The following is a 25,709-nucleotide window of genomic DNA, read 5'->3' as shown; positions in this document are numbered from 1 at the left end:
GCTTGTAAGGAGGTACGATGTGACAAACCCCCTGCAGGAACGTGCGTACCTTTGGAAGTCTGGCTAGGCGCTTCTGGAAAAACACAGAGAGCGCTGAGACTTGTCCCTTAAGGGAGCCGAGCGACAAACCCTTTTCCAATCCTGATTGAAGGAAGGAAAGAAAAGTGGGCAAGGCAAATGGCCAGGGAGTAAAACCCTGATCAGAGCACCAGGATAAGAATATTCTCCACGTCCTGTGGTAGATCTTGGCGGACGTTGGTTTCCTAGCCTGTCTCATAGTGGCAATGACCTCTTGAGATAACCCTGAAGACGCTAGGATCCAGGACTCAATGGCCACACAGTCAGGTTGAGGGCCGCAGAATTCAGATGGAAAAAAGGCCCTTGAGACAGCAAGTCTGTTCGGTCTGGTAGTGCCCACGGTTGACCCACCGTGAGATGCCACAGATCCGGGTACCACGACCTCCTCGGCCAGTCTGGAGCGACGAGGATGGCGCGGCGGCAGTCGGACCTGATCTTGCGTAACACTCTGGGCAACAGTGCCAGAGGAGGAAACACATAAGGCAGTTGAAACTGCGACCAATCCTGAACTAATGCGTCTGCCGCCAGAGCTCTGTGATCTTGAGACCGTGCCATGAATGCCAGGACCTTGTTGTTGTGCAGGGACGCCATTAGGTCGACGTCCGGCATCCCCCAGCGGCAACAGATCTCTTGAAACACGTCCGGGTGAAGGGACCATTCCCCTGCGTCCATGCCCTGGCGACTGAGAAAGTCTGCTTCCCAGTTTTCTACGCCCGGGATGTGAACTGCGGAGATGGTGGATGCTGTGGATTCCACCCACAGCAGAATCCGCCGGACCTCCTGGAAGGCTTGCCGACTGCGTGTTCCGCCTTGGTGGTTGATGTATGCCACCGCTGTGGAATTGTCCGACTGAATTCGGATCTGTTTGCCTTTCAGCCACGGCTGGAACGCCTTTAGGGCAAGAAATACTGCCCTTATCTCCAGAACATTGATCTGCAGGGAGGACTCTGGCTGAGTCCAGGTACCCTGAGCTCTGTGGTGGAGAAAGACCGCTCCCCATCCTGACAGACTCGCGTCCGTCGTGACCACCGCCCAGGATGGGGGTAGGAAGGATTTCCCCTTCGACAATGAAGTGGGAAGAAGCCACCACCGAAGGGAGGCTTTGGCTGCCTGAGAAAGGGAGACGTTCCTGTCGAGGGACGTCGACTTCCTGTCCCACTTGCGGAGAATGTCCCATTGAAGTGGACGCAGATGAAACTGCGCAAAAGGAACTGCCTCCATTGCTGCCACCATCTTCCCTAGGAAGTGCATGAGGCGCCTCAAGGGGTGTGACCGACCTTGAAGGAGAGATTGCACCCCTGTCTGTAGTGAACGCTGTTTGTCCAGCGGAAGCTTCACTATCGCTGAGAGAGTATGAAACTCCATGCCGAGATATGTCAGTGATTGGGCCGGTGTCAGATTTGACTTTGGGAAATTGATGATCCACCCGAATCTCTGGAGAGTCTCCAGAGCAATGTTCAGGCTGCGTTGGCATGCCACTCGAGAGGGTGCCTTGACAAGCAGATCGTCTAAGTAAGGGATCACCGAGTGTCCCTGAGAGTGTAGGACTGCTACCACTGTTGCCATGACCTTGGTGAAGACCCGTGGTGCTGTCGCCAGGCCGAAAGGCAGTGCCACGAACTGAAGGTGTTCGTTCCCTATGGCGAAACGCAGGAAGCACTGATGCTCTGGTGCAATCGGTACATGGAGATAAGCATCTTTGATGTCGATTGATGCTAGGAAGTCTCCTTGGGACATTGAGGCGATGATGGAGCGGAGCGATTCCATCCGGAACCGCCTGGTTTTCACGTGTTTGTTGAGCAGTTTTAGGTCCAGAACAGGACGGAAAGATCCGTCCTTTTTTGGCACCACAAACAAGTTGGAGTAAAAACCGTGACCCTGTTGCTGAAGAGGAACAGGGATCACCACTCCTTCTGCCTTCAAAGTGCACACCGCCTGAAGAAGAGCATCGGCTCGCTCGGGGGGCGGAGATGTTCTGAAAAAACGAGTCGGAGGACGAGAGCTGAACTCTATCCTGTAACCGTGAGATAGAATGTCTCTCACCCAACGGTCTTGTACCTGTGGCAACCAGGCGTCGCAAAAGCGGGAGAGCCTGCCACCGACCGAGGATGCGGTGTGAAGAGGCCGAAAGTCATGAGGAGGCCGCTTTAGAAGCGGTTCCTCCGGCAGTCTTTTTAGGACGTGACTTAGACCGCCATGAATCGGAGTTCGTCTGACTCTTCTGTGGCCTGTTGGACGATGAGAATTGAGACCTGCCCGCGGGCCGAAAGGACCGAAACCTCGATTGTACCTTCCGTTGTTGAGGTCTCTTCGGTTTGGGCTGGGGTAAGGATGAGTCCTTTCCCTTGGATTGTTTAATGATTTCATCCAATCGCTCACCAAACAGGCGGTCGCCAGAAAATGGCAACCCGGTTAAGAACTTTTTGGAAGCAGAGTCTGCCTTCCATTCACGTAGCCACATGGCCCTGCGGACTGCCACCGAATTGGCGGATGCTACCGCCGTACGGCTCGTAGAGTCCAGGACAGCATTAATGGCGTAGGACGCAAACGCCGACGCCTGAGAGGTTAATGACACCACCTGCGGAGCAGAGGCACGTGTGACTGCATTAATCTGCGAGTGACAAGCTGATATAGCTTGGAGGGCCCATACGGCTGCGAATGCCGGAGCAAAGGACGCGCCGATAGCCTCATAGATGGATTTCAACCAGAGCTCCATCTGTCTGTCAGTGGCATCTTTGAGTGAAGCCCCATCTTCCACTGCAACTATGGATCTGGCCGCCAGTCTGGAGACTGGAGGATCCACCTTGGGACACTCAGCCCAACCCTTGACAACGTCAGGGGGGAAGGGATAACGTGTGTCCTTAAGGCGCTTAGAAAAGCGCTTATCTGGACAAGCTCGGTGTTTCTGGACTGCCTCTCTGAAGTCAGAGTGATCCAGAAACGTACTCAATGCACGCTTGGGAAACCTAAAACGGAATTTCTCCTGCTGAGAAGCTGACTCCTCAATTGGAGGCGCTGGGGGAGAAAGCTCCAACACCTGATTGATGGACGCTATAAGGTCGTTCACTATGGCGTCTCCCTCTGGCGTATCTAGGTTGAGAGCGGCTTCAGGATCAGAATCCTGATCTGCCACCTCCGCTTCATCCTCTAGAGAGTCCCCCTGCTGAGACCCTGAGCAGTGTGATGAAGTCGATGGAAGCTCCCAGCGAGCCCGCTTAGGCGGTCTGGGACTGCGGTCCGTGTCAGAGACCTCATTTTGGGACCTATGAGTCACCCCAGGAGCATTTTGCTGCTCTAACCGAGGGGGGCCTGGGGTCAATGATACAACAGTGCCCGGGGCCTGAGTTACCGGCCTGGACTGCAAGGCTTCTAGTATCTTAGCAGACCATTTATCCATACTCTCAGACAGTTTGTTAGCAAATACTGCAAACTCCGTCCCTGTCACCTGGACAGTGGTAGCAGGTGGTTCCACTTGGGCCACCAGTGGCAGCGGCTGCGGCTGAGTAAGTGCCACAGGGGCCGAGCATTGCACACAATGAGGATCGGTGGAACCTGCCGGTAGTATAGCCGCACATGAAGTACAGGTTGCAAAGAAAGCCTGTGCTTTGGCACCCTTGCTTTTTGCGGACGACATGCTGTTGTCTCCTCTGAGTACAATGCAGGAGGGTATATAGCCAAAAATCAACAGTGCGACCGTACAGTGTAAATGTATAGCATATAAGCATATATATATATATATATATGTACACTTCGGCACTCAGTGGGGCCAGCACCCAGGTGCTGCTTACCGACCGCTCAAAGCGGTTGTGTGATCACCAGATTCCCTGCCTGGGCCTCCCAGAGCCGTGTTGTCTCTCCTCTCCAGCGTCAGAGGTGCTGACAGGAATGGCTGTCTGCGTTCTGTGGGGAGGAGGGGGCCGTGGGCGTGCCCCAGAAAGTGCGTGAATCTGATGCCCCACTGTGCTGAGTGAGGGGGGAGGAGGATACACAGTATGCTCCAGCCCTCAGCGCTGACGTCCTGTGCAGCGTCCCGCCCTTCCCCTGACTGGCAGGCCTGGGGGCGGGAGTATGCGATACTAGGCCGCAAAAGCCGGGGACTAAAGTTATAAGCGCGGCCGGCAAATAAGCGCGGCCGGCGCGGTAGTCCCCGGCGCACTAACACACCCAGCAGTGCTGCGGTGTGTATGGCACAAGCGCTCCATGCGCGGTCCTCCAGGGGGACACAGAGTACCTCACAGTAGCAGGGCCTTGTCCCTGACGATACCCAGCTCCTGTCCAGCAGATTCCCCAGGGGCTGCGGAGGGAGCACGGCCCCAGTGCCTGGAGACCGATTAGGATCCCACTTCACCCAGAGCCCATCAAGGGATGGGGAAGGAAAACAGCATGTGGCTCCTGCCTGTGTACCCGCAATGGGTACCTCAACCTTAACCGCACCGCCGACCAGAGTGGGGTGAGAAGGGAGCATGCTGGGGACCCTGTTATGGGCCCTCTTTTCTTCCATCCGACCTAGTCAGCAGCTGCTGCTGACTAAGATGTGGAGCTTGCGTGCATGTGTGCCTCCTTCGCACAAAGCATAAAAACTGGGGAGCCCGTGAGGCACGGGGGGTGTGTAGGCAGAAGGGGAGGGGCTTTACACTTTTAAGTGTAATACTTTGTGTGGCCTCCGGAGGCAGAAGCTATACACCCAATTGTCTGGGTCTCCCAATGGAGCGACAAAGAAATTAGGTTATAGTCCCCAAAGGGGACAATTAAAAATGTAAAAAAAAAAAATCTTATTTTTTTTAAAAAAAAAAATAATAAAAAAATATATATATATATATATATATATATATATATATATATATATATATATATATATATATATATATATATATATATATATATATATATATATATATATATATATATATTTTTAAATAAAAAAAACAGCCCTTATAGGTTTATGTGGACAGGATAATAAAGTTATAGCTCTGGGAAAAAGGGGGTAAAAAACAAACTGCAAAAACTGAAAGTGGCAGCACTGCGAAGGGATTATGGGGGGTTGTCCACTTTTCAATCCTTACGTTTCCCCCTTTGTAAAATAGTAACACCTGTGCTCCTCCCTCTGGTGCCGGAGCTTCTCCCCGCAGGAAGCCAGCGCTGCTCTCTCTGCCCTGGTATCTATGCGATACATCCTATGGCGGGGGAGCGAAGCAGCCGGTGATTGGCTGCAGGGGTCGCGTGATGTCACCCTGGTACGCCATCTTGGGAGAGACTCTGGATCTATGACTGAGCCAATACCCAGTGTATAGAGGGGAGCTGTAAGAATTGCAGGACCCTAGTCTGTAGCCATGACAGTAGTGCATAGCATCCGAACACGAGCCCAGAAAACGTCCTCCCAGCTGCCGGCATCCTCCGCGTCTCTCCAGATTAGTAGGTCATGAGAGGTAGTGCTGCTACATAGCGACATCATGGGGCCTATTTAATAAGAAGAGGTGCCAGGGATGCTGGGGGGCAGGAGAAGGATTGAAGGGGCTCTTATCTGGCAGCCGCAGACTACGGAGACAGCCTGCGGACCAGGGCAATGGTCAACCCCATGGAACGCACATTACTATAGGGGACTGAGGTGGAGAGGAGCGTCTGGAGACCTATCAGGTGCGGTGCGGTCGTTGTCAGGTCCCCGTCCTCAGGTTGGGAGTCATGTTACCGCTCAGCCCTATTTACATTAATAAAACCGAGCTGCAATACTAGACACAACCTGTGCACAAGAGTGGCGCTGTGTCTGGAAGTAACCAGCAGTTACCGCTCTTGCACTGCGGGGAGGTGTGGGGATTGTAGGGATTTTTACCTTTTTCTCTCCTGCTCTTCTTTCTCTATTTTATGGGATGTAACATATGTGGAGAACAGATGGCAGCATCTGTTCAGGAGGGTAACAAACTCCGTCATGGCTTCCTGCTTGCTCATGTTGCCCAGGGTCGCCCATTCTTTCCTGTAGAGAAGAAGATGACACAGTGTGACCGATGCGCAGGGGGAGTTTACTTCCACAGCTGAGGGTTTGTTACAATCCTACAAACAACCCTAAAGATAAAATAAGGAAACTTTCCAGCAAGTAGTGATTTAAAAATCACTTGCCGTTTTGTATATACAGCTCCAATGCATGTTCCCGTTTTGCGTATACAGCCCCTATGCATGTTCCCGTTTTGTGTATACAGCTCCTACGCATGTTCCCGTTTTCCGTATACAGCTCCAATGCATGTTCCCGTTTTCCGTATACAGCTCCTATGCATGTTCCCGTTTTGCGTATACAGCTCCTATGCATGTTCCCGTTTTGCGTATACAGCTCCTATGCATGTTCCCGTTTTCTGTATACAGCTCTTATGCATGTTCCCGTTTTGCGTATACAGCTCCTATGCATGTTCCCGTTTTGCGTATACAGCTCCTATGCATGTTCCCGTTTTGCGTATACAGCTCCTATGCATGTTCCCGTTTTGCGTATACAGCTCTTATGCATGTTCCCGTTTTGCGTATACAGCTCCTATGCATGTTCCCGTTTTGCGTATACAGCTCCTATGCATGTTCATAGGTTCATCTTACAGTCACTTCCTTCCATCCGCCTCCTACTTTAGTGGTAAAAAAATATAACTGTGGGATCAGACTACATGAGGTTTGTTTGTAGTCTGTAACCATGGAGACACACAGATCTGCATCAGAGCTGTGTATACAAAGCAATACAAAAATGTTACAAAAAAAAAAAGTAGCAACTTTGTATATAGTGTATTATTGATGATATTACATTGAGACAACCCCCGCGGCGTTTGTTACCTCCGATCATTGCCCAGGACATCAAAGAAGCCGACTTCGGGGCAGGTGTCGGGGTTGTAGGGTCCCAGCAGCACTTGTTTGTGTAGAGCCACCAGCCTCAGCTTCTCCTCGTAGGTTGGATGGAAAGCCTTGCCGTCCTTCTCTGTAAAACAAAAAAAAGGAGGGAAAGCGGTTAGGAGACCCGGCCCGTGTTCACAGCAGGAGGTCGGATCAGTGTGCCACGTCTGAAACGCTGGGATCTGGAAGCCGCTCACTGCGCACTTTAGCAGTGAGCAAATTTGTAATAAAATGTGCGAAAGGACACTACAACCAAAATAAGGCACCAGTTCCCCTGTGAAAATCTCTGATCTCCCCTGATTCTGCAGCTTTTTTCCGTTTTGCTCTGCGTCGCTCCATTACAGAGATATTCACATTTGTTTCTTTAGGAGCAATAGGTGAAATCTCTGCTTACAGACCAACTGGGCGCTTCTAGTCTCGGAGCGTGCGCGTTCACCTCTCCCTCCCCATCACAGCTCGGGAGAAAGCCTAGCCGTCTAGAAATCTAACCTGCTCTGATTGGCAGTGTCTTGAAGGGAAGGATGAAAGCGCACGCCCCAAGAAAAGACACTGGAGAAACGCCCAGATTGACGGCAAAGCAGAGATTTCACATATCGCGCTCCAAAGCAAAAATGTGAATATCTCTGCAACGGAGCGACGTAGAGCAAAACGGAAAACAGCTACAGAATCAGAGGAGTGCAGTGATCTTTATAACAGTATTTGGCTTATTTATTCTTATTTTCAACAAATGATAGATCCGCTTTAAAATGACTAATGTGTGCATATGTACATGCATATAAAAGAAAAGCTGCAGTCCTATGTAAAGCCATATTAAATATTGTGATACTGTGCCCCATGACTGACCCGGCTCAGCTTTATCAAACAGGGCACATACATAGATATAGACACGCTATCGCCCATAATCTCAAGAGATAAGGCTGTGTCTGACTTACAGTATAATCACAATCTAATGGATACGTTTCCACAGGGGTCCCTGAATGCTCATGTAAATCGCGCATTTATGAACTTTGAATACTTCACATTGTCCAGATCTCTGCTTGCTGGCAGTGAATTAAAACATGTACTGACCAAAATAAATGGCACATTTGTACAGGTCATATCCTGATGCAAATTGTATTAAGGCAGAGGGGAGAGGTTCCTGCTGATGGAATATATCAGATACATTTGTAGCAAACTCCCAGCTATGAGAAGGACAAAAGTCAACCCGGAGAACAATAGAGTTACTGCCCCAAATTAGGCTATGTGCACACACTGCGTTTTTTTGGCGCTGCGTTTGTGCGTTTTTTAGCGCTAAAACCGCACAGAAACGCAGCGTCTTTAAAAAACGCATGGAAAAACGCGTGCGTTTTTACCGCGTTTTGGTGTGTTTTTGCTCACTGCGTTTTTTTTTTTATCAGTGAACATTGCCATTAGATTGTTAAAAAAAAAAAAAAAGGTCTGATGTCATTTCTTTCTTCCATATGTTATTCATTCTCCACCAGTGTATGCAGGAGAGCAGACAGCTGCAGAACTACAAGGCTCAGCATGCTCCATCCAGGACTGTATGCTGGAGGGAGAGTCAGGGGGAGCAGACCTACAAGGCTCAGCATACTCCATCCAATAGTGTATGCAGGAGAGCAGACAGCAGCTGCAGAACTACAAGACTCAGCATCCTCCATCCAATAGTGTATGCAGGAGAGCAGACAGCAGCTGCCGAACTACAAGGCTCAGCATCCTCCTTCCAGGACTGTATGCAGGATTTCTTGGCCTCCCCAAACAAAAAAAATGACGTGAGCTTCGCCATATTTTTGTATGCTAGCCGGGTACAGCAGGCAGGTATGGGCTGCCCCCAACCCCCAGCTGCCTGTTTGTACCCGGCTGGGAACCAAAAATATAGGGAAGCCCTTTTTTTTTTATTTCATTAATTTCATGAAAAATAAAAAAAAAAATGACATGAGCTTCGCCTAATTTTTGTGTCCAGCCAGGTACAACTAGGCAGCTGGGTATTGGAATCCGCAATCAAGGGTGCCCAAGCTTTCTGGGTACCCCCGCTGCAAATTGCAGTCCGCAGCCGCCCCAGAAAATGGCGCTTTCATAGAAGCGCCATCTTCTGGCGCTGTATCCAACTCTTCCAGCTGCCCTGATGCCGGGTGGCTCGCTGGGTAATAATGGGGTTAGGGCTAGCTGTGTATTTATCAGCTGGCCCTAAGCCCGAAATTCATGGTGTCACGCCAATATTAGACATGGCCACCATGAATTTCTAGTAAAGATAAAAAAGAAGGGAATTTTGTTACTTACCGTAAATTCCTTTTCTTCTAGCTCCTATTGGGAGACCCAGACGATTGGGGTGTATAGCACTGCCCTCCGGAGGCCACACAAAGCAATTACACTAAAAAGTGTAAGGCCCCTCCCCTTCTGGCTATACACCCCCAGTGGGATCACTGGCTCACCAGTTTTAGTGCAAAAGCAAGAAGGAGGAAAGCCAATAACTGGTTTAAACAAATTCACTCCGAAGATACGTCGGAGAACTGAAAACCATTCAACATGAACAACATGTGTACCCGAAAAACAACCAAAAATCCCGAAGGACAACAGGGCGGGTGCTGGGTCTCCCAATAGGAGCTAGAAGAAAAGGAATTTACGGTAAGTAACAAAATTCCCTTCTTCTTCGGCGCTCCATTGGGAGACCCAGACGATTGGGACGTCCAAAAGCTGTCCCTGGGTGGGTAAAGAAATACCTCATGTTAGAGCTGCAAAGACAGCCCTCCCCTACGGGGAGGCAACTGCCGCCTGCAGGACTCTTCTACCTAGGCTGGCGTCCGCCGAAGCATAGGTATGCACCTGATAATGTTTGGTGAAAGTGTGCAGACTCGACCAGGTGGCTGCCTGGCACACCTGTTGAGCCGTAGCCTGGTGTCGTAATGCCCAGGACGCACCCACGGCTCTGGTAGAATGGGCCTTCAGCCCTGATGGAACCGGAAGCCCAGCAGAACGGTAGGCTTCAAGAATTGGTTCTTTGATCCATCGAGCCAGGGTGGCTTTGGAAGCCTGCGACCCTTTGCGCTTACCAGCGACAAGGACAAAGAGTGCATCCGAGCGGCGCAGGGGCGCCGTGCGGGAAATGTAGATTCTGAGTGCTCTCACCAGATCCAACAAATGTAAATCCTTTTCATACCGATGAACTGCATGCGGATAAAAGGAAGGCAAGGAGATATCCTGATTAAGATGAAAAGAGGATACCACCTTAGGGAGAAACTCCTGAATGGGGCGCAGCACTACCTTGTCCTGGTGGAACACCAGGAAAGGAGCCTTGGATGACAGCGCTGCTAGTTCGGACACTCTCCGAAGAGACGTGACCGCTACCAGAAAGGCCACTTTCTGTGAGAGTCGAGAAAGTGACACATCCCTCAGAGGCTCGAAGGGCGGCTTCTGGAGAGCAACAAGGACCTTGTTTAGATCCCACGGATCTAACGGCCGCCTGTACGGAGGTACGATATGACAAACCCCCTGCAGGAACGTGCGCACCTGAGAAAGTCGTGCTAGACGCTTCTGAAAGAACACGGATAGCGCCGAGACTTGCCCTTTAAGGGAGCCGAGCGACAAGCCCTTTTCCAACCCAGATTGCAGGAAGGAAAGAAAAACAGGTAACGCGAATGGCCAGGGAGATACTCCTTGTGCAGAGCACCAGGATAAGAAAATCTTCCACGTTCTGTGGTAGATCTTAGCAGAAGTGGACTTCCTAGCCTGTCTCATGGTGGCCACGACCCCTTGGGATAATCCTGAAGACGCTAGGATCCAGGACTCAATGGCCACACAGTCAGGTTCAGGGCCGCAGAATTCCGATGGAAAAACGGCCCTTGGGACAGTAAGTCTGGACGGTCTGGTAGTGCCCACGGTTGGCCGACCGTGAGATGCCACAGATCCGGGTACCACGACCTCCTCGGCCAGTCTGGGGCGACGAGTATGACGCGGCCGCAATCGGATCTGATCTTGCGTAACACTCTGGGCAAGAGTGCCAGAGGTGGAAACACATAAGGGAGCCGGAACTGCGACCAATCTTGCACTAAGGCGTCTGCCGCCAGAGCTCTTTGATCGCGAGACCGCGCTATGAAGGTCGGGACCTTGTTGTTGTGCCGAGACGCCATTAGGTCGACGTCCGGCACACCCCAGCGGCGGCAGATTTCCTGAAACACGTCCGGGTGAAGGGACCATTCCCCTGCGTCCATGCCCTGGCGACTGAGGAAGTCTGCTTCCCAGTTTTCTACGCCCGGGATGTGAACTGCTGATATGGTGGATGCTCTTTCCTCTACCCACATCAGAATCCGCCTGACTTCCTGGAAGGCTGGCCGACTGCGTATCCCTCCTTGGTGGTTGATGTATGCCACCGCTGTGGAGTTGTCCGACTGAATTCGGATCTGTTTTCCTTCCAGCCACTGCTGGAAGGCTAATAGGGCAAGATACACTGCCCTGATCTCCAGAACATTGATCTGAAGGGTGGATTCCTGCTGAGTCCACGTCCCTTGAGCCCTGTGGTGGAGAAAAACTGCTCCCCACCCTGACAGACTCGCGTCTGTCGTGACCACTGCCCAGGATGGGGGCAGGAATGATCTTCCCTGCGATAATGAGGTGGGAAGAAGCCACCATAGCAGAGAATCCTTGGCCGTCTGAGAAAGGGAGACTTTCATGTCTAGGGAAGTTGTCTTCCCGTCCCATTGGCGGAGAATGTCCCATTGAAGTGGACGCAGATGAAACTGCGCGAACGGGACTGCCTCCATTGCTGCCACCATCTTCCCTAGGAAGTGCATGAGGCGCCTTAAGGGGTGCGACTGACCCTGAAGGAGAGACTGCACCCCTGTCTGTAGTGACCGCTGCTTGTCCAGCGGAAGCTTCACTATCGCTGAGAGAGTATGAAACTCCATGCCAAGATACGTTAGTGATTGAGTCGGTGCCAGGTTTGACTTTGAAAAGTTGATGATCCACCCGAAAGTCTGGAGAGTCTCCAGTGCAACATTCAGGCTGTGTTGGCATGCCTCTTGAGAGGGTGCTTTGACAAGTAGATCGTCCAAGTAAGGGATCACCGAGTGTCCCTGAGAATGCAAGACTGCTACCACTGCCGCCATGACCTTGGTGAAAACCCGTGGGGCTGTCGCCAGACCAAATGGCAGAGCTACGAACTGGAGATGGTCGTCTCCTATCACGAAACGTAGGAAACGTTGGTGCTCTGTAGCAATCGGCACGTGGAGATAAGCATCTTTGATGTCTATTGATGCAAGGAAATCTCCTTGAGACATTGAGGCAATGACAGAGCGGAGGGATTCCATCCGGAACCGCCTAGCGTTCACATGCTTGTTGAGCAGCTTTAGGTCCAGAACAGGACGGAACGAGCCGTCCTTTTTTGGAACCACGAAGAGATTGGAGTAAAAACCTTGCCCTTGTTCCTGCAGAGGAACAGGGATCACCACTCCTTCTGCTCTTAGTGAGCACACCGCCTGCCGAAGGGCATTTGCTCGGTCGGGATGTGGGGAGGTTCTGAAGAACCGAGGCGGAGGATGAGAACTGAATTCTATCCTGTACCCGTGAGACAAAATGTCTGCTACCCACCGGTCTTTGACCTGTGGCAGCCAAATGTCGCAAAAGCGGGAGAGCCTGCCACCGACCGAGGATGCGGAGGGATGAGGCCGAAAGTCATGAGGCAGCCGCCTTGGAAGCGGTTCCTCCGGTTGTTTTCTTGGGGCGTGAATGAGCCCGCCAGGAATCTGAGCTCCTTTGCTCCTTCTGAGTCCCTTTGGACGAGGAGAATTGGGTCTTGCTGGAGCCTCGAAAGGACCGAAACCTCGACTGCCACTTCCTCTGTTGAGGTTTGCTCGATCTGGGCTGGGGTAAGGAGGAGTCCTTACCCTTGGACTGTTTAATGATCTCAGCCAATTGCTCACCAAACAGTCTGTCTCCAGATAGTGGCAAGCTGGTTAAACATTTCTTGGAAGCAGAATCTGCTTTCCATTCCTTTAACCACAAGGCTCTGCGCAAAACCACAGAGTTGGCAGACGCCATTGAGGTACGGCTCGTAGAGTCCAGGACAGCGTTGATAGCGTAAGTCGCAAACGCAGACATTTGCGAAGTTAGGGACGCTACTCGCGGCACTGCTGGACGTATGATAGAGTCCACTTGTGCCAGGCCAGCTGAAATAGCTTGGAGTGCCCACACGGCCGCGAATGCTGGAGCAAACGACGCGCCGATAGCTTCATAGACAGACTTTAACCAAAGGTCCATCTGTCTGTCATTGGCATCTTTAAGTGAAGCCCCATCTTCCACTGCAACTAAGGACCTAGCAGCAAGCCTGGAGATTGGGGGGTCCACCTTTGGACACTGGGTCCAGCGTTTGACCACGTCAGGGGGAAAGGGATAACGTGTATCCTTAAGACGTTTGGAGAAACGCTTATCTGGATAAGCATGATGTTTCTGGACTGATTCTCTGAAGTCAGAGTGGTCCAGAAAAGTACTCAATTTACGCTTAGGATACCGGAACTGGAACTTCTCCTGCTGTGCAGCTGCCTCCTCAGCAGAAGGGGCTGGGGGAGAAATATCCAACAGTCTATTGATGGCCGCTATAAGGTCATTTACCATAGCGTCACCATCAGGGGTATCTAGATTGAGAGCGGTGTCAGGAGTAGATTCCTGATCACCCACCTCTGTCTCCTCATACAGAGCCTCGTCTCGCTGAGACCCTGACCAGTGTGATGACGGCGAGGGTCTTTCCCAGCGAGCCCGCTTAGGCTGCCTGGGACTGTCATCCGAGTCAGAGTCTTCAGCCTGTGATGCCTGGGACCCCCTTGAAGTACGGATTAGTTCCAACTGAGGGGGACCGGGGAGCATAGACACAGCAGTGTCCATGGTCTGAGAAACTGGCCTGGACTGCAAGGTTTCCAGGATTTTTGTCATAGTCACAGACATCTTATCAGCAAAAACTGCAAATTCTGTCCCCGTCACCGGGGCAGGGTTCACAGGCGTCTCTGCCTGGGCCACTACTACCATAGACTCTGGCTGACGAAGTGGCACAGGGATTGAACATTGCACACAATGGGGGTCATTGGAACCTGCCGGTAGATTAGCCCCACATGCGGCACAAGCAGTGCGTACCGCCTGTGCCTTGGCACCCTTGCGTTTTGCGGATGACATGCTGTTGTCTCCTCAGAGCAATGAGGGTATAAGCCAAGAAGCGACTGTACAGTGCAATATAAATATATATGGTACAGAGAAAAAATGCACCAAATAACACTGTGGCACTAGTGGGGCCAGCACTTATGTGCAGCTTACCGCCCGCATAAACGCGGGTGTGTGGTCGCCAGAGTCCCTTGTCTGAGTCCCCCAGAGCCTGTGTCCGTTCTCCAGCCAGACTGCATGCAGGAATGGCTGCCGGCGTCCTGTGGAGAGGGGCGGGCCCTGGGCGTGTTGAGACCAAGAGCGGGAAACTTGCGTCCCCACTGTGCCCAGTGAGAGGGCTGGAGCATGTAAATAAGGCTCCAGCCCTCGGCGCTGCCTATTGCACAGCGTCTCTCCCTTTCCCTGAATGACAGGGTGGGGGCGGGAACGAACCGTAACTAGGCCGCAAAAGCCGGGGACTAGATTTATGAGCGCTGCCGCCGTAAAAGCGCGGGCAGCGCGAGTCCCCGGCGCACTACAAGTCCCAGCGGCGCCGCCGCTCCCGGAGCGGCCGGCGCGGTAGTTCCCAAGACAAAAATCACTCAGCTAAGCTGCAGTGACTCTAACCCGAGCGCGCAGCGCTAGTGCCCCCGGCGCACTAGCACACCCAGCAAGCCTGGAGTGTGCGTGGCCTGTCTGTGCGGGGACACAGAGTACCTGAACGTTGCAGGGCCTTGTCCCTGACTGTACTCAGCTCCTCCAGCAGGGTCTCTGGGTCTGTGGATGGAGGTCGGCCTCAGGGTTCGGGGGCCGGTAAGATCCCACTTCCACAGAGCCCCTCAGGGGGATGGGGAAGGAAAGCAGCATGTGGGCTCCAGCCTCCGTACCCGCAATGGGTACCTCAACCTTACAAACCGCAAGTGGGGTGAGAAGGGAGCATGCTGGGGGCCCTATATGGGCTCTCTTTTCTTCCATCCGATAGAGTCAGCAGCTACTGCTGACTAAACAGTGGAGCTATGCGTGGATGTCTGACCTCCTTCGCACAAAGCAGAAAACTGGTGAGCCAGTGATCCCACTGGGGGTGTATAGCCAGAAGGGGAGGGGCCTTACACTTTTTAGTGTAATTGCTTTGTGTGGCCTCCGGAGGGCAGTGCTATACACCCCAATCGTCTGGGTCTCCCAATGGAGCGCCGAAGAAAAAACAACACACAGAAAAATATTTTTATTAGAAATAAAACAACACAATTAGTGACTCCATCTTTATTGAAATAAAGAACCCCCCTCCGCAGTAATCCTGGGTCGAGGGTCCCGCGCCGTCCAATCTGGATGCAATATCCTCTGATCGGTTTGCTGGAAGGCAGAGCGATCAGATGATGTGTCAGGTTCAAGGGCCTGAATCACAGGACACAGCAGCTGATTGTATAAACGGCTTTTATACAATCAGATGATGCATCAGTGGGAAAAAAAAAAAAACAACACTTCTGTGCAGCGTCGAACTGGCTACCGGAGGACTCTCCAGTAATGCCGGGCCTGGAGTCAGGTACCTGCACTGCACTCCGGAGCTCTCACCTGGGCTCCAGACTGCAGCCGAGACTATACAGCGCGCGCCGAGTGACTGATTCCCCGGCACTTGCGATTCAGCTGCAAACATCCCGGGCTAATCTCCGGTGCTCTCACCTGAACGCCGGAGATCACCCCGGCCTGTCTGCAGCTGTCATGAACTGACTGCAAGCGCCGGGGAATCAGTCACTCGGCGGTAAAATCCGGCGTCACCGCGAGACTTACGATCAGCTGATGCGTCAGGTGACTGCATCAGGTGATCATGGCCAGGTCATACAGCTATCGGACGTGCCTGGGAGCCGGCACAGAGCCGGAGCAGGAGAGGAGCGGACATGGCACCGGGAGTCTGCAGACAGGTGAGTATGACATTTTTCTACTGTTCACTTTTGATTTAGCAGCCGCCTCCACCTCCTGCACGGGATCGGACATGGCACCGGGCGGGAAATGGAAGCAGCGGTGACGGTACCGGGAGGATTCACGCTTCTGTGTTTACTGACAGAAGGAATCCTCTTCCTGTACATGTCACTTTACTGCCCACCCCTTGCGTTTATAGCTGCGTTTTTAGTAATAAAAACGCACTAAAACGCAGCTATATTTGCAATTTGCAGTTTTCATTGCATTTTTGAACATCTCATTGAATTCAAAGGGTGGAAAATGCAGTGAAAAACGCAAAAATAATTGACATGCTGCGTTTTTGTGGGCACCACAAAAACGCAGCTAAAAAAAAAAACGCTGTCTGCAGACAGCAAAAATGAAAACTCAGACTTTGCTGGGGAAGCAAATTCATGCAGTTTTCTGAGCAAAAACGCACCCGAAAAACGCGCAAAAACTCCGTGAAAAACGCTCTGTGTTAACTTACCCTTATTGTGTGTCCCCTCCTAAATAAAAAAAGAATAAAAAAAATGGAAATAAAAAAAATCACCTCTGTAGAATTAATAGCGCTATATGAGCAAAATAAAGAAAAATAAATAAGGATTTTCATGTATTGGATTAGCTCGATACAAAATACACAAACTGTTTCGCATTTACTTACAAAGAATTTGGAGGTCCCAGATTTTAAGATACAGATTGTAAACTAAAAAGTTTCACGGCTAAAAAGGAAAAATGTTTGAAACAAGAAAAAAACAAAAAAAAACCCAAAAATATAAAAGCTGCTCTTGCTCATTAGCACATTTATAACTATAGTTATAACCTGGAGCCTAAAACCAAAAAATGAGCAGAAGAGCGATCGTCTGCAGCGTAAATACAGCTTTAATTGGAATTTGGCAAAATAACAAAAGCTACAAACATCACATCCGAATATTCCAACTATAATGGCTTCTGTCTCTGTGATGGATTAACTCTCCCCCCTCACCCTCCTATGTACAAGAATATAACTGCTATAATACCGCCCCTATGTACAAGAATATAACTGCTATAATACTGCCCCTATGTACAAGAATATAGCTACTATAATACTGCCCCTATGTACAAGAATATAACTGCTATAATACTGCTCCTATGTACAAGAATATAACTGCTATAATACTGCCCCTATGTACAAGAATATAGCTACTATAATACTGCTCCTATGTACAAGAATATAACTGCTATAATACTGCTCCTATGTACAAGAATATAACTGCTATAATACTGCTCCTATGTACAAGAATATAACTGCTATAATACTGCCACTATGTACAAGAATATAACTGCTATAATACTGCCCCTATGTACAAGAATATAACTACTATAATACTGCCCCTATGTACAAGAATATAACTACTATAATACTGTCCCCTATGTACAAGAATATAACTACTATAATACTGCCCCTATATACAAGAATATAACTACTATAATACTGCTCCTATGTACAAGAATATAACTGCTATAATACTGCTCCTATGTACAAGAATATAACTGCTATAATACTGCCCCTATGTACAAGAATATAACTACTATAATACTGCCCCTATGTACAAGAATATAACTACTATAATACTGCCCCCTATGTACAAGAATATAACTACTATAATACTGCCCCCTATGTACAAGAATATAACTACTATAATACAGCCTCTATGTACAAGAATATAACTACTATAATACAGCCTCTATGTACAAGAATATAACTACTATAATACTGTCCCTATGTACAAGAATAGAACTGCTATAATACTGCCCCTATATACAAGAATATAACTACTATAATACTGCCCCTATGTACAAGAATATAACTACTATAATACTGCTCCCTATGTACAAGAATATAACTGCTATAATACTGCCCCTATGTACAAGAATATAACTACTATAATACTGCCCCTATGTACAAGAATATAACTACTATAATACTGCCCCTATGTACAAGAATATAACTACTATAATACTGCCCCTATGTACAAGAATATAACTACTATAATACTGCCCCTATGTACAAGAATATAACTACTATAATACTGCCCCTATGTACAAGAATATAACTACTATAATACTGCCCCTATGTACAAGAATATAACTGCTATAATACTGCCCCTATATACAAGAATATAACTACTATAATACTGCCCCTATGTACAAGAATATAACTGCTATAATACTGATCCTATGTATAAGAATATAACTACTATAATACTGCCCCTATGTACAAGAATATAACTACTATAATACTGCCCCTATGTATAAGAATATAACTACTATAATGCTGCCCCCTATGTACAAGAATACAACTGCTATAATACTGCCCCTATGTACAAGAATATAACTACTATAATACTGCCCCTATTTACAAGAATATAACTACTATAATACTGCCCCCTATGTACAAGAATATAACTACTATAATACTGCCCCCTATGTACAAGAATATAACTACTATAATACTGCCCCTATGTACAAGAATATAACTACTATAATACTGCCCCTATGTACAAGAATATAACTACTATAATACTGCCCCCTATGTACAAGAATATAACTACTATAATACTGCCCCTATGTACAAGAATATAACTGCTATAAAACTGATCCTATGTATAAGAATATAACTACTATAATACTGCCCCTATGTACAAGAATATAACTACTATAATACTGCCCCTATGTACAAGAATATAACTACTATAATACTGCCCCTATGTACAAGAATATAACTACTATAATACTGCCCCTATGTACAAGAATATAACTACTATAATACTGCTCCTATGTACAAGAATATAACTACTATAATACTGCCCCATATATACAAGAATATAACTACTATAATACTGCCCCTATGTACAAGAATATAACTACTATAATACTGCCCCTATGTACAAGAATATATCTACTATAATACTGCCCCCTATGTACAAGAATATAACTGCTATAATACTGCCCCTATGTACAAGAATATAACTACTATAATACTGCCCCTATGTACAAGAATATAACTACTATAATACTGCCCCTATGTACAAGAATATAACTGCTATAATACTGCCCCCTATGTACAAGTATATAACTACTATAATACTGCCCCTATGTACAAGAATATAACTACTATAATACTGCTCCTATGTACAAGAATATAACTGCTATAATACTGATCCTATGTACAAGAATATAACTACTATAATACTGCCCCTATGTACAAGAATATAACTGCTATAATACTGCCCCCTATGTACAAGAATATAACTATCGTACTATAATACTGCCCCTATGTACAAGAATATAACTGCTATAATACTGATCCTATGTACAAGAATATAACTGCCCCTATATACAGGAATATTACTATAATACTGCCCCCTATGTACAAGAATATAACTACTATAATACTGCCCCTATGTACAAGAATATAACTACTATAATACTGCCCCTATGTACAAGAATATAACTACTATAATACTGCCCCCAAGCTGTGAGGTTGTGTGTGAGCAGTTCTCCTGATGTCTGGAGCAAGCCCAGGGCGGGGCCCCCCTGGGCGGGGAAGCTCCCCAGGCAGGGCCAGGCTTCCCGGCCTACACTGGGACATGGCTCCCAGGCCTCTTCCATTGGGAATACCACCCCCAGAGTCACTGTGAGACCTGTGAGTGTTGCACAAAGCTCCAGTAAGAAAGGAGAAAGTAAGGAATCCATGTGTCCTGTTTTGGGAGGAAAACCAACTCCAAGTGCAGTAATGAAGCCAGAAGTGAGTGAAGAAAAGAAACAAAGTGTGAAGTCTTATGATTCCTGCAGAGAAGCCCCGGTCAGTGCACAGCTCCAGCCAGGAGCTCAGCTTCCATCACCGTCAGCTGTGCAGCTCAGCTCTCCGGCCCGCAGACAGAGGACATCTTTGGAGAAGCAGACCCTGCAAGAGAATCTCCAGCAGCAGCATGTGGTGTCCGGCATGGCGAGCTCAGGCCGCACCAGGTCGCAGTCCGGTGCCAGTGGTAAGCAAGTCCCAGTGCCTGGGTCCAGCAAGGCCACCATGCAGACATCTGTGGTGGAGGCCTCTGACAAGCCTGTATTCAAGGTCCCTGCACCTGTGGCCAAGCCTGAAGCTGTGGAGACGGGGCGTGCGCCCGAGCTGCAGCTGGCGGAGGACATACCCGGACTGGTAAGGAAGATGGGTGAGTTGCAGACACATAAACAAATGCTGCAAAGTGAAATAGACTTTATTTACCACCTGAAGAGCGGTGACCCTGATAATAATGCCGCGTATGACATGAGACTGAATGCGCTGGGTGTGGACTTGGCCGGGGTGGTACAAGACATGGACTGTTGTCTGGAGGCGATGGGGCCCCTGAAGGAGACCTACGTGAATCGGGAGCGGTTTGCCTCCTATACACAAGACTGTGCTGTGGAGACCAGGACCCCCCACATAAAGTCAGAGACTGTTCAGGACGACACCCCCCAGCAGCAGGCACGGCCGGTGGTACAGGCGGCACGCTTCTGCTTCCAGGAGGGAGCACCACTGCAGCAGCAGGGACAGCCTGTAGAGTCTGAACAGGAGCATACGCCTCAGACTCCAGCAGAGGCACCACAAGTCTCAGCATGCTCCTCACAGGAGCAGGACAGTATGTGTGAGACTGATTGTGCTGATGAGGCCGGTGCACAGCCTGGGCATAGTGACGCTGTGCCTGTGGGGTCGGGGGCTGGAGGGGATTCACAATCTGTGATGGACGTTGTACTGTCTGACAATGATGCTGCTCATGTTAATGTACATGACATATGTGACTATCCCCCTTTACCATCTAGTCCACAAGGTGTGACAGCCCCCCCCTGCTGCAGATCCTCTCCCTGTCAGTCAGCCCAGTGTGACCCAGCGGGTGCCCCCCAGGAATGCCTGGAGCCGCGGCGCCCCATCCTTCACCTCTAGTGCCAGGTATACTGGCCAGACGTTTAAACGTATCAATGTTGTGCGTTTTAAGTACATAGGTCCCAAGGAGGATCTGCCGCAGCGCAGATATGTGGTGAGGGAGCTGCTGTGCCGCCAGATGGGGTTTGTGGTACATGAGATCCTGGCGGTCTCTAATCTGCAGGACAGGCAGGGCTATGAGGTCAGTTTCAAGCTCGTTGGTGATCTGGACAGATTCTGGGCCCATTATCCCAAGTTCAGGGACACTGAGGGCTGGAATGAGTTTTTGTTGGTTCCCATTTCCAGGCCAGATACTGTTACTGTGAATGTCACCTTCTGGAATGAGGCCGTTCCCCCACAGGACATCGAGGTGTGGCTCCGGAGGCATTGTGACCTCGTCTCTGATCTCACCAAAGTCAGGGATGAGGATGGTATCTGGACAATGGGGTGGAAGGTACAGGTGAAGCTGAGGCAATATAATAATATCACTGCCCACCTACCCAACTCCTTCTTCATTGGGAGGGAGAAGGGGAGATGTTACTACCCCGGGCAGCCCAGAAAATGCTTCAAATGTGGTGGAAAGGGTCATCTGGCTAATGCCTGTACTGTGGTGAAGTGCAGCCTGTGTGGGGAAATTGGCCATGTCGCTGCAGATTGTCGGGACGTCCGGTGCAACCTCTGTGGTAAGATGGGCCATCCTCACAGGGACTGTCCAGACGCCTGGCACAACATCTGCAGAGAGTTACCGGATGAGGATGTGATGGCAGGGGCTGAGGCTCAGGAGGTAGTTGAGGTTGTGGCAGAGGCTCAGGAGGAGGATGTAATGTCAGGAGAGATACCGACCAACTCAGATGCCCACCAGGAGTCCGCCTATGTGACACCAGAGCAGCAGGGTACAAAGAGGAACATGGAGGTTGTCCCTCAGGTCCAGCAGCCTCAGGTAGGCCCCTCTTCTGCATCACTCTTTGTATCTGAGGACTGGAGTGTTAAGCACAATAAGAGGAAGAAAAAAAATGCGTCCTCTCGTAAACCTGAGGCAGAATATGACTCTGGTCAGAGTGCTAGCAAGAAGGTCCAGGGTTCTGCTGAAGTGATGGTCGTGTCCGGCAGGTATGGGGTGTTATCAGAGTCTAATTGATGAGGACTATGAGAACGAGTTGAGGAAAATTGATGCTGAATGTGACAGGGACGTCGAGGACCATCCCCGCCGAAAAGGAAGCCCATTCCTGTAGACCCTCAGGTAGAGACTGACATGGACACCAGTGGTGGACAGAACATCTTTGATTCATGATGATGGCTGTTACTCTGCTCCTTTTATACTGTGTTGTGATGGCCGGGTACTCATTAACAATAACCTCGAGTAATGTGAATAGTATTAAGGTGAGGAGGACGAGACATACGGTATATGAACATCTCCGATACCTGGGCACTGATGTCATCTTCCTGCAGGAGACGCGACTAACATCCCTGGGACTTATGAGGGAGGCTGAGAGGGAATGGCGGTCCGGTCCATCATTCTGGTCACTGGCTGTGGAGCCTTACGCCGGGGTCGCTGTCCTGTTTAGCACCAATGACGTGACTGTACATAGGATGACGGAGGTGGTCATGGGGAGGTGTCTGGTTCTGGAAGTCACTATCCATGGTAGGCGACTCCGGCTTATTAACATCTATGGGCCACAGACGGTGACTGACAGGATCCAGCTTTATAATGACGTCAAGCCTTACCTCTTCACTTCTCTTCCAGTGGTGATGGCAGGGGACTTTAATGCGATACTGTCATCAGGTGACAGTTCCTCAGGCAGGACAGTGACCAGGGAGGGTAAGGTCCTACAGAACATCATAACACAGGCAGGGCTGACTGACGCTTTCACACAGGGAGGTCGGCAGCCTAAGTTCACATATTCTTGTTCCAACAGAAGCAGTAGGATAGATTTTGTGTTTGTGAGTCCTACTGAGGCTGTCGGCGCCCTGAGTGAGAAGGTCGTCCTTACTCTGATCACCTCGCTTTGTGCTTGTGCCTAGGAGTCTCTACCCGCCCGGACATTGGTAGAGGGTTGTGGAGGCTTAATTCCAGTCTCCTGGATGATGTTTATGTCCAGAGTCGTATCCACTCCCTTATGGAGCTTCATCTAGACAGGGCTGACTTCTATGACAACATGACCGACTGGTGGGAGGACGTCAAAGAGGATATCAGATCCCTCTTGCAGAGACTGTCAGTTAATAAAGGGAGGAATAAGTACAGCCAGTACCTAAGGCTGCGTAAAGAATTGGAGTCATTGTATTCGGCGGGTGGGGATGACAGAGTAAGGATTAACCGGCTGAAATCTGAGATAAGGCAGTATCAGTACAGTAGGTACACCTCCCTGGTTCTTGAGCGAGATTATGGGTCCTTAGGGGCCCCTGATCCGTTTGAGAATTGCAGGGAGAGGGTGGCCAAGAAAATGGTCACAGGTCTCACTGATTCCCAGGGTGTATTGCAGGATTCACGGGAGGGTATCCTGGGGGTAGTGAGATCTTACTATGCTGACTTGTTTCAGAGGAAGGTTTTGGATAGAAATAAGATGGCTCAATTCTTGGAGGCAACTCCAGTGCCTGATACTTATGATCTGGACTTTTCTCCTTTGACAGCAAAATTAACGGTGGAGGAAGTTAAGGAGGCTATTAATAAATTATGTCTGAAGAAGGCACCAGGTCCAGATGGTATTACAGCAGAGTTTTATAAGAAATTTAGAGACCTCCTGGCTCCAATCCTTGTGGATGTGTATAGCAATTGCCTAGAAACTCACCTGATGCCTCCATCCATGAGAGTCTCCTCGTTGGTTCTGCTGTCTAAGGGTAAAGAGCCGAGCGACATCAGGAACTGGAGGCCGGATTGCCCTCCTGAATGTGGACAGGAAGATTCTGGCAAAGATCCTCTTTTCTAGATTAGTCTGTTTGTCTTCGGCACTGTTGGCAGGCTCTCAGTTTGGCACAGTAAAAGGGCGGAACATCTCTGGAGCAGTCATCTCGATACGGGAGATGTTCGAGAGATGTAAAGCTCAGCGGTGTGGGAGATATGTTGTGAGTCTGGACCAGGCTAAAGCCTTTGACAGGGTTGATCATGACTATCTGTGGGCGACTTTGTCAAAGTACGGTATTCCGGGAAAATTTGTGGATTGGCTGAAGACACTGTACAGAGAGGCAGTGAGCTTTCCTCTGATTAATGGTTGGCAGGGTGACACTTTTGGAGTTGAGGCAGGGGTGAGACAGGGCTGCCCATTGAGTCCACTCCTGTATGTTTTTGCCCTGGACCCGTTTCTGAGGTCACTGCAGGAGTGCGATTTTCAGGGGGTGTCGGTCCCCCACTGCTTGCCTCTGAATGTTGTTGCCTATGCGGATGATGTGACGTTGGTGATCTCCAATCCTCATGAGGTGCAGATGTTATCTGCGTCCATCAGAAGCTACTCAGAGGCCTCCGGGTCTCTGGTCAACCTTGAGAAGAGTCAAGCTCTGTGGACATTAGACACTGATCCCGGCTTTGATCTGCCGCAGTTTGCCAATGCCTCCACCCATATTAAGATCCTAGGGGTTAAATTCGGGAGGGATGATAATGCCAGGCTAAATTGGGAGGAGAAATTGGAAACCGGAAATGTGAAGGTTCAGCGATGGAAGAACTGGAGGCTGACCTACAGAGAAAGGGTCACTATGTTGAAGACTTACCTGGTCCCTGTGTTTTTGTATGTCTCTGTCATTTTCCCTTTGCCAGAGCCTTTCTCAGCGAGGCTCTTCAGCCTGTTCTTCCAGCTCTTGTGGGGGAATAGGCTGAACCTAGTAAAGAGGGGAGTAACGTACTTACAGCGGAGAGAGGGGGGGTTGGATATGTTGAATCCAAGGGTTTTCTTTGACTCCTTGTTTCTGAAGGTGAATTTTGGAACATGGACTCAAACAGTAGCTCCCTGTGGGTGAATAGTATCCGGTACTGGATATTGCCTTTTGCAGAGTCTTGGGTGCAGAGGCGGCAGTCTCAAGAGGAGGAGATGGACAGGTGACCACCTCCCCCAGTATCTGGACTATGGTCTGAAGTGTGTCAGGAAGTGGGGACTGGAGAGGTCTTACATTGAGAGCACCACGAGAAGAGACCTGTATGCTCGGATATGTGGGACTTTCTTCCATTCTCCACTGGCCCTGAGGGACTGTGTCACGACCACCCTTCAGGACAGTCTCAGGTTCCTGAACGGGAGACGACTTCCTTCCAAACTGTTCGATATTACTTGGCTTTCGCTCCATAGTCGGCTCTTTGTCAGGGGGAATCTGAAGTTTCTGAGCGTCTCTGATCGGACCTGTCCCCTTGGTTGTCGGCAGGAGGAGACTATGGATCACTTTATATGTGATTGCTGGGGAGGAAGGAAGATCCGGGAGGAAGTGTCCGATCGTCTCCACATCCCCAGACTGCGGACCCTAAAGTATCCTGACATAGTGTACGGTGTCCCCTCTAATGTCAGTAATATCGACAGAGAGACCATGTATATTATAATTAGTGTCATCAAGTACTACCACTGGCACATGAGGACCCGGGTATCGCTGCACAATGAGCCGCGTGATCACACCGCTGCGGCCGATCAGGTTATGTCGGAGCTCCGGTGGATCAAAACCATAGAAATTGGAAGGACTCAGAGGAATGCCACATTATGGAGGAATGTGAGGTTCAGTTAGGAGATATGGTGTTTTTTTTTTTTTTTTTTGTTTTTTTTTGTTTTCTCTCCCTCTTTCTCTGCTAACGGTGGACTTCATCATTTATTATTATGTA

The 25,709-nt window shown here is 49.5% G+C and overlaps 1 protein-coding gene across 1 annotated transcript in view; it reads right to left on the bottom strand.

Moving 5' to 3' along the window:
• The window catches only part of ACBD3 (acyl-CoA binding domain containing 3), a 38,591-nt gene that overhangs the window by 5,775 nt on the left and 7,107 nt on the right, over positions 1 to 25,709 (bottom strand). Inside the window, exons 2-3 of the mRNA XM_075339067.1 lie at positions 6,880 to 7,021; positions 5,906 to 6,046 (exon numbers count right to left, since the gene is read on the bottom strand). Coding sequence (XP_075195182.1) covers positions 5,906 to 6,046; positions 6,880 to 7,021 — 283 coding nt within the window. The remainder of the gene's footprint in view (positions 1 to 5,905; positions 6,047 to 6,879; positions 7,022 to 25,709) is intronic.

The sequence above is a fragment of the Anomaloglossus baeobatrachus genome, chromosome 3 (genome assembly GCF_048569485.1).
Source record: "Anomaloglossus baeobatrachus isolate aAnoBae1 chromosome 3, aAnoBae1.hap1, whole genome shotgun sequence".
Classification (NCBI taxonomy): Eukaryota; Metazoa; Chordata; class Amphibia; order Anura; family Aromobatidae; genus Anomaloglossus; species Anomaloglossus baeobatrachus.
This window is presented reverse-complemented; position numbering and strand designations above follow the sequence as displayed.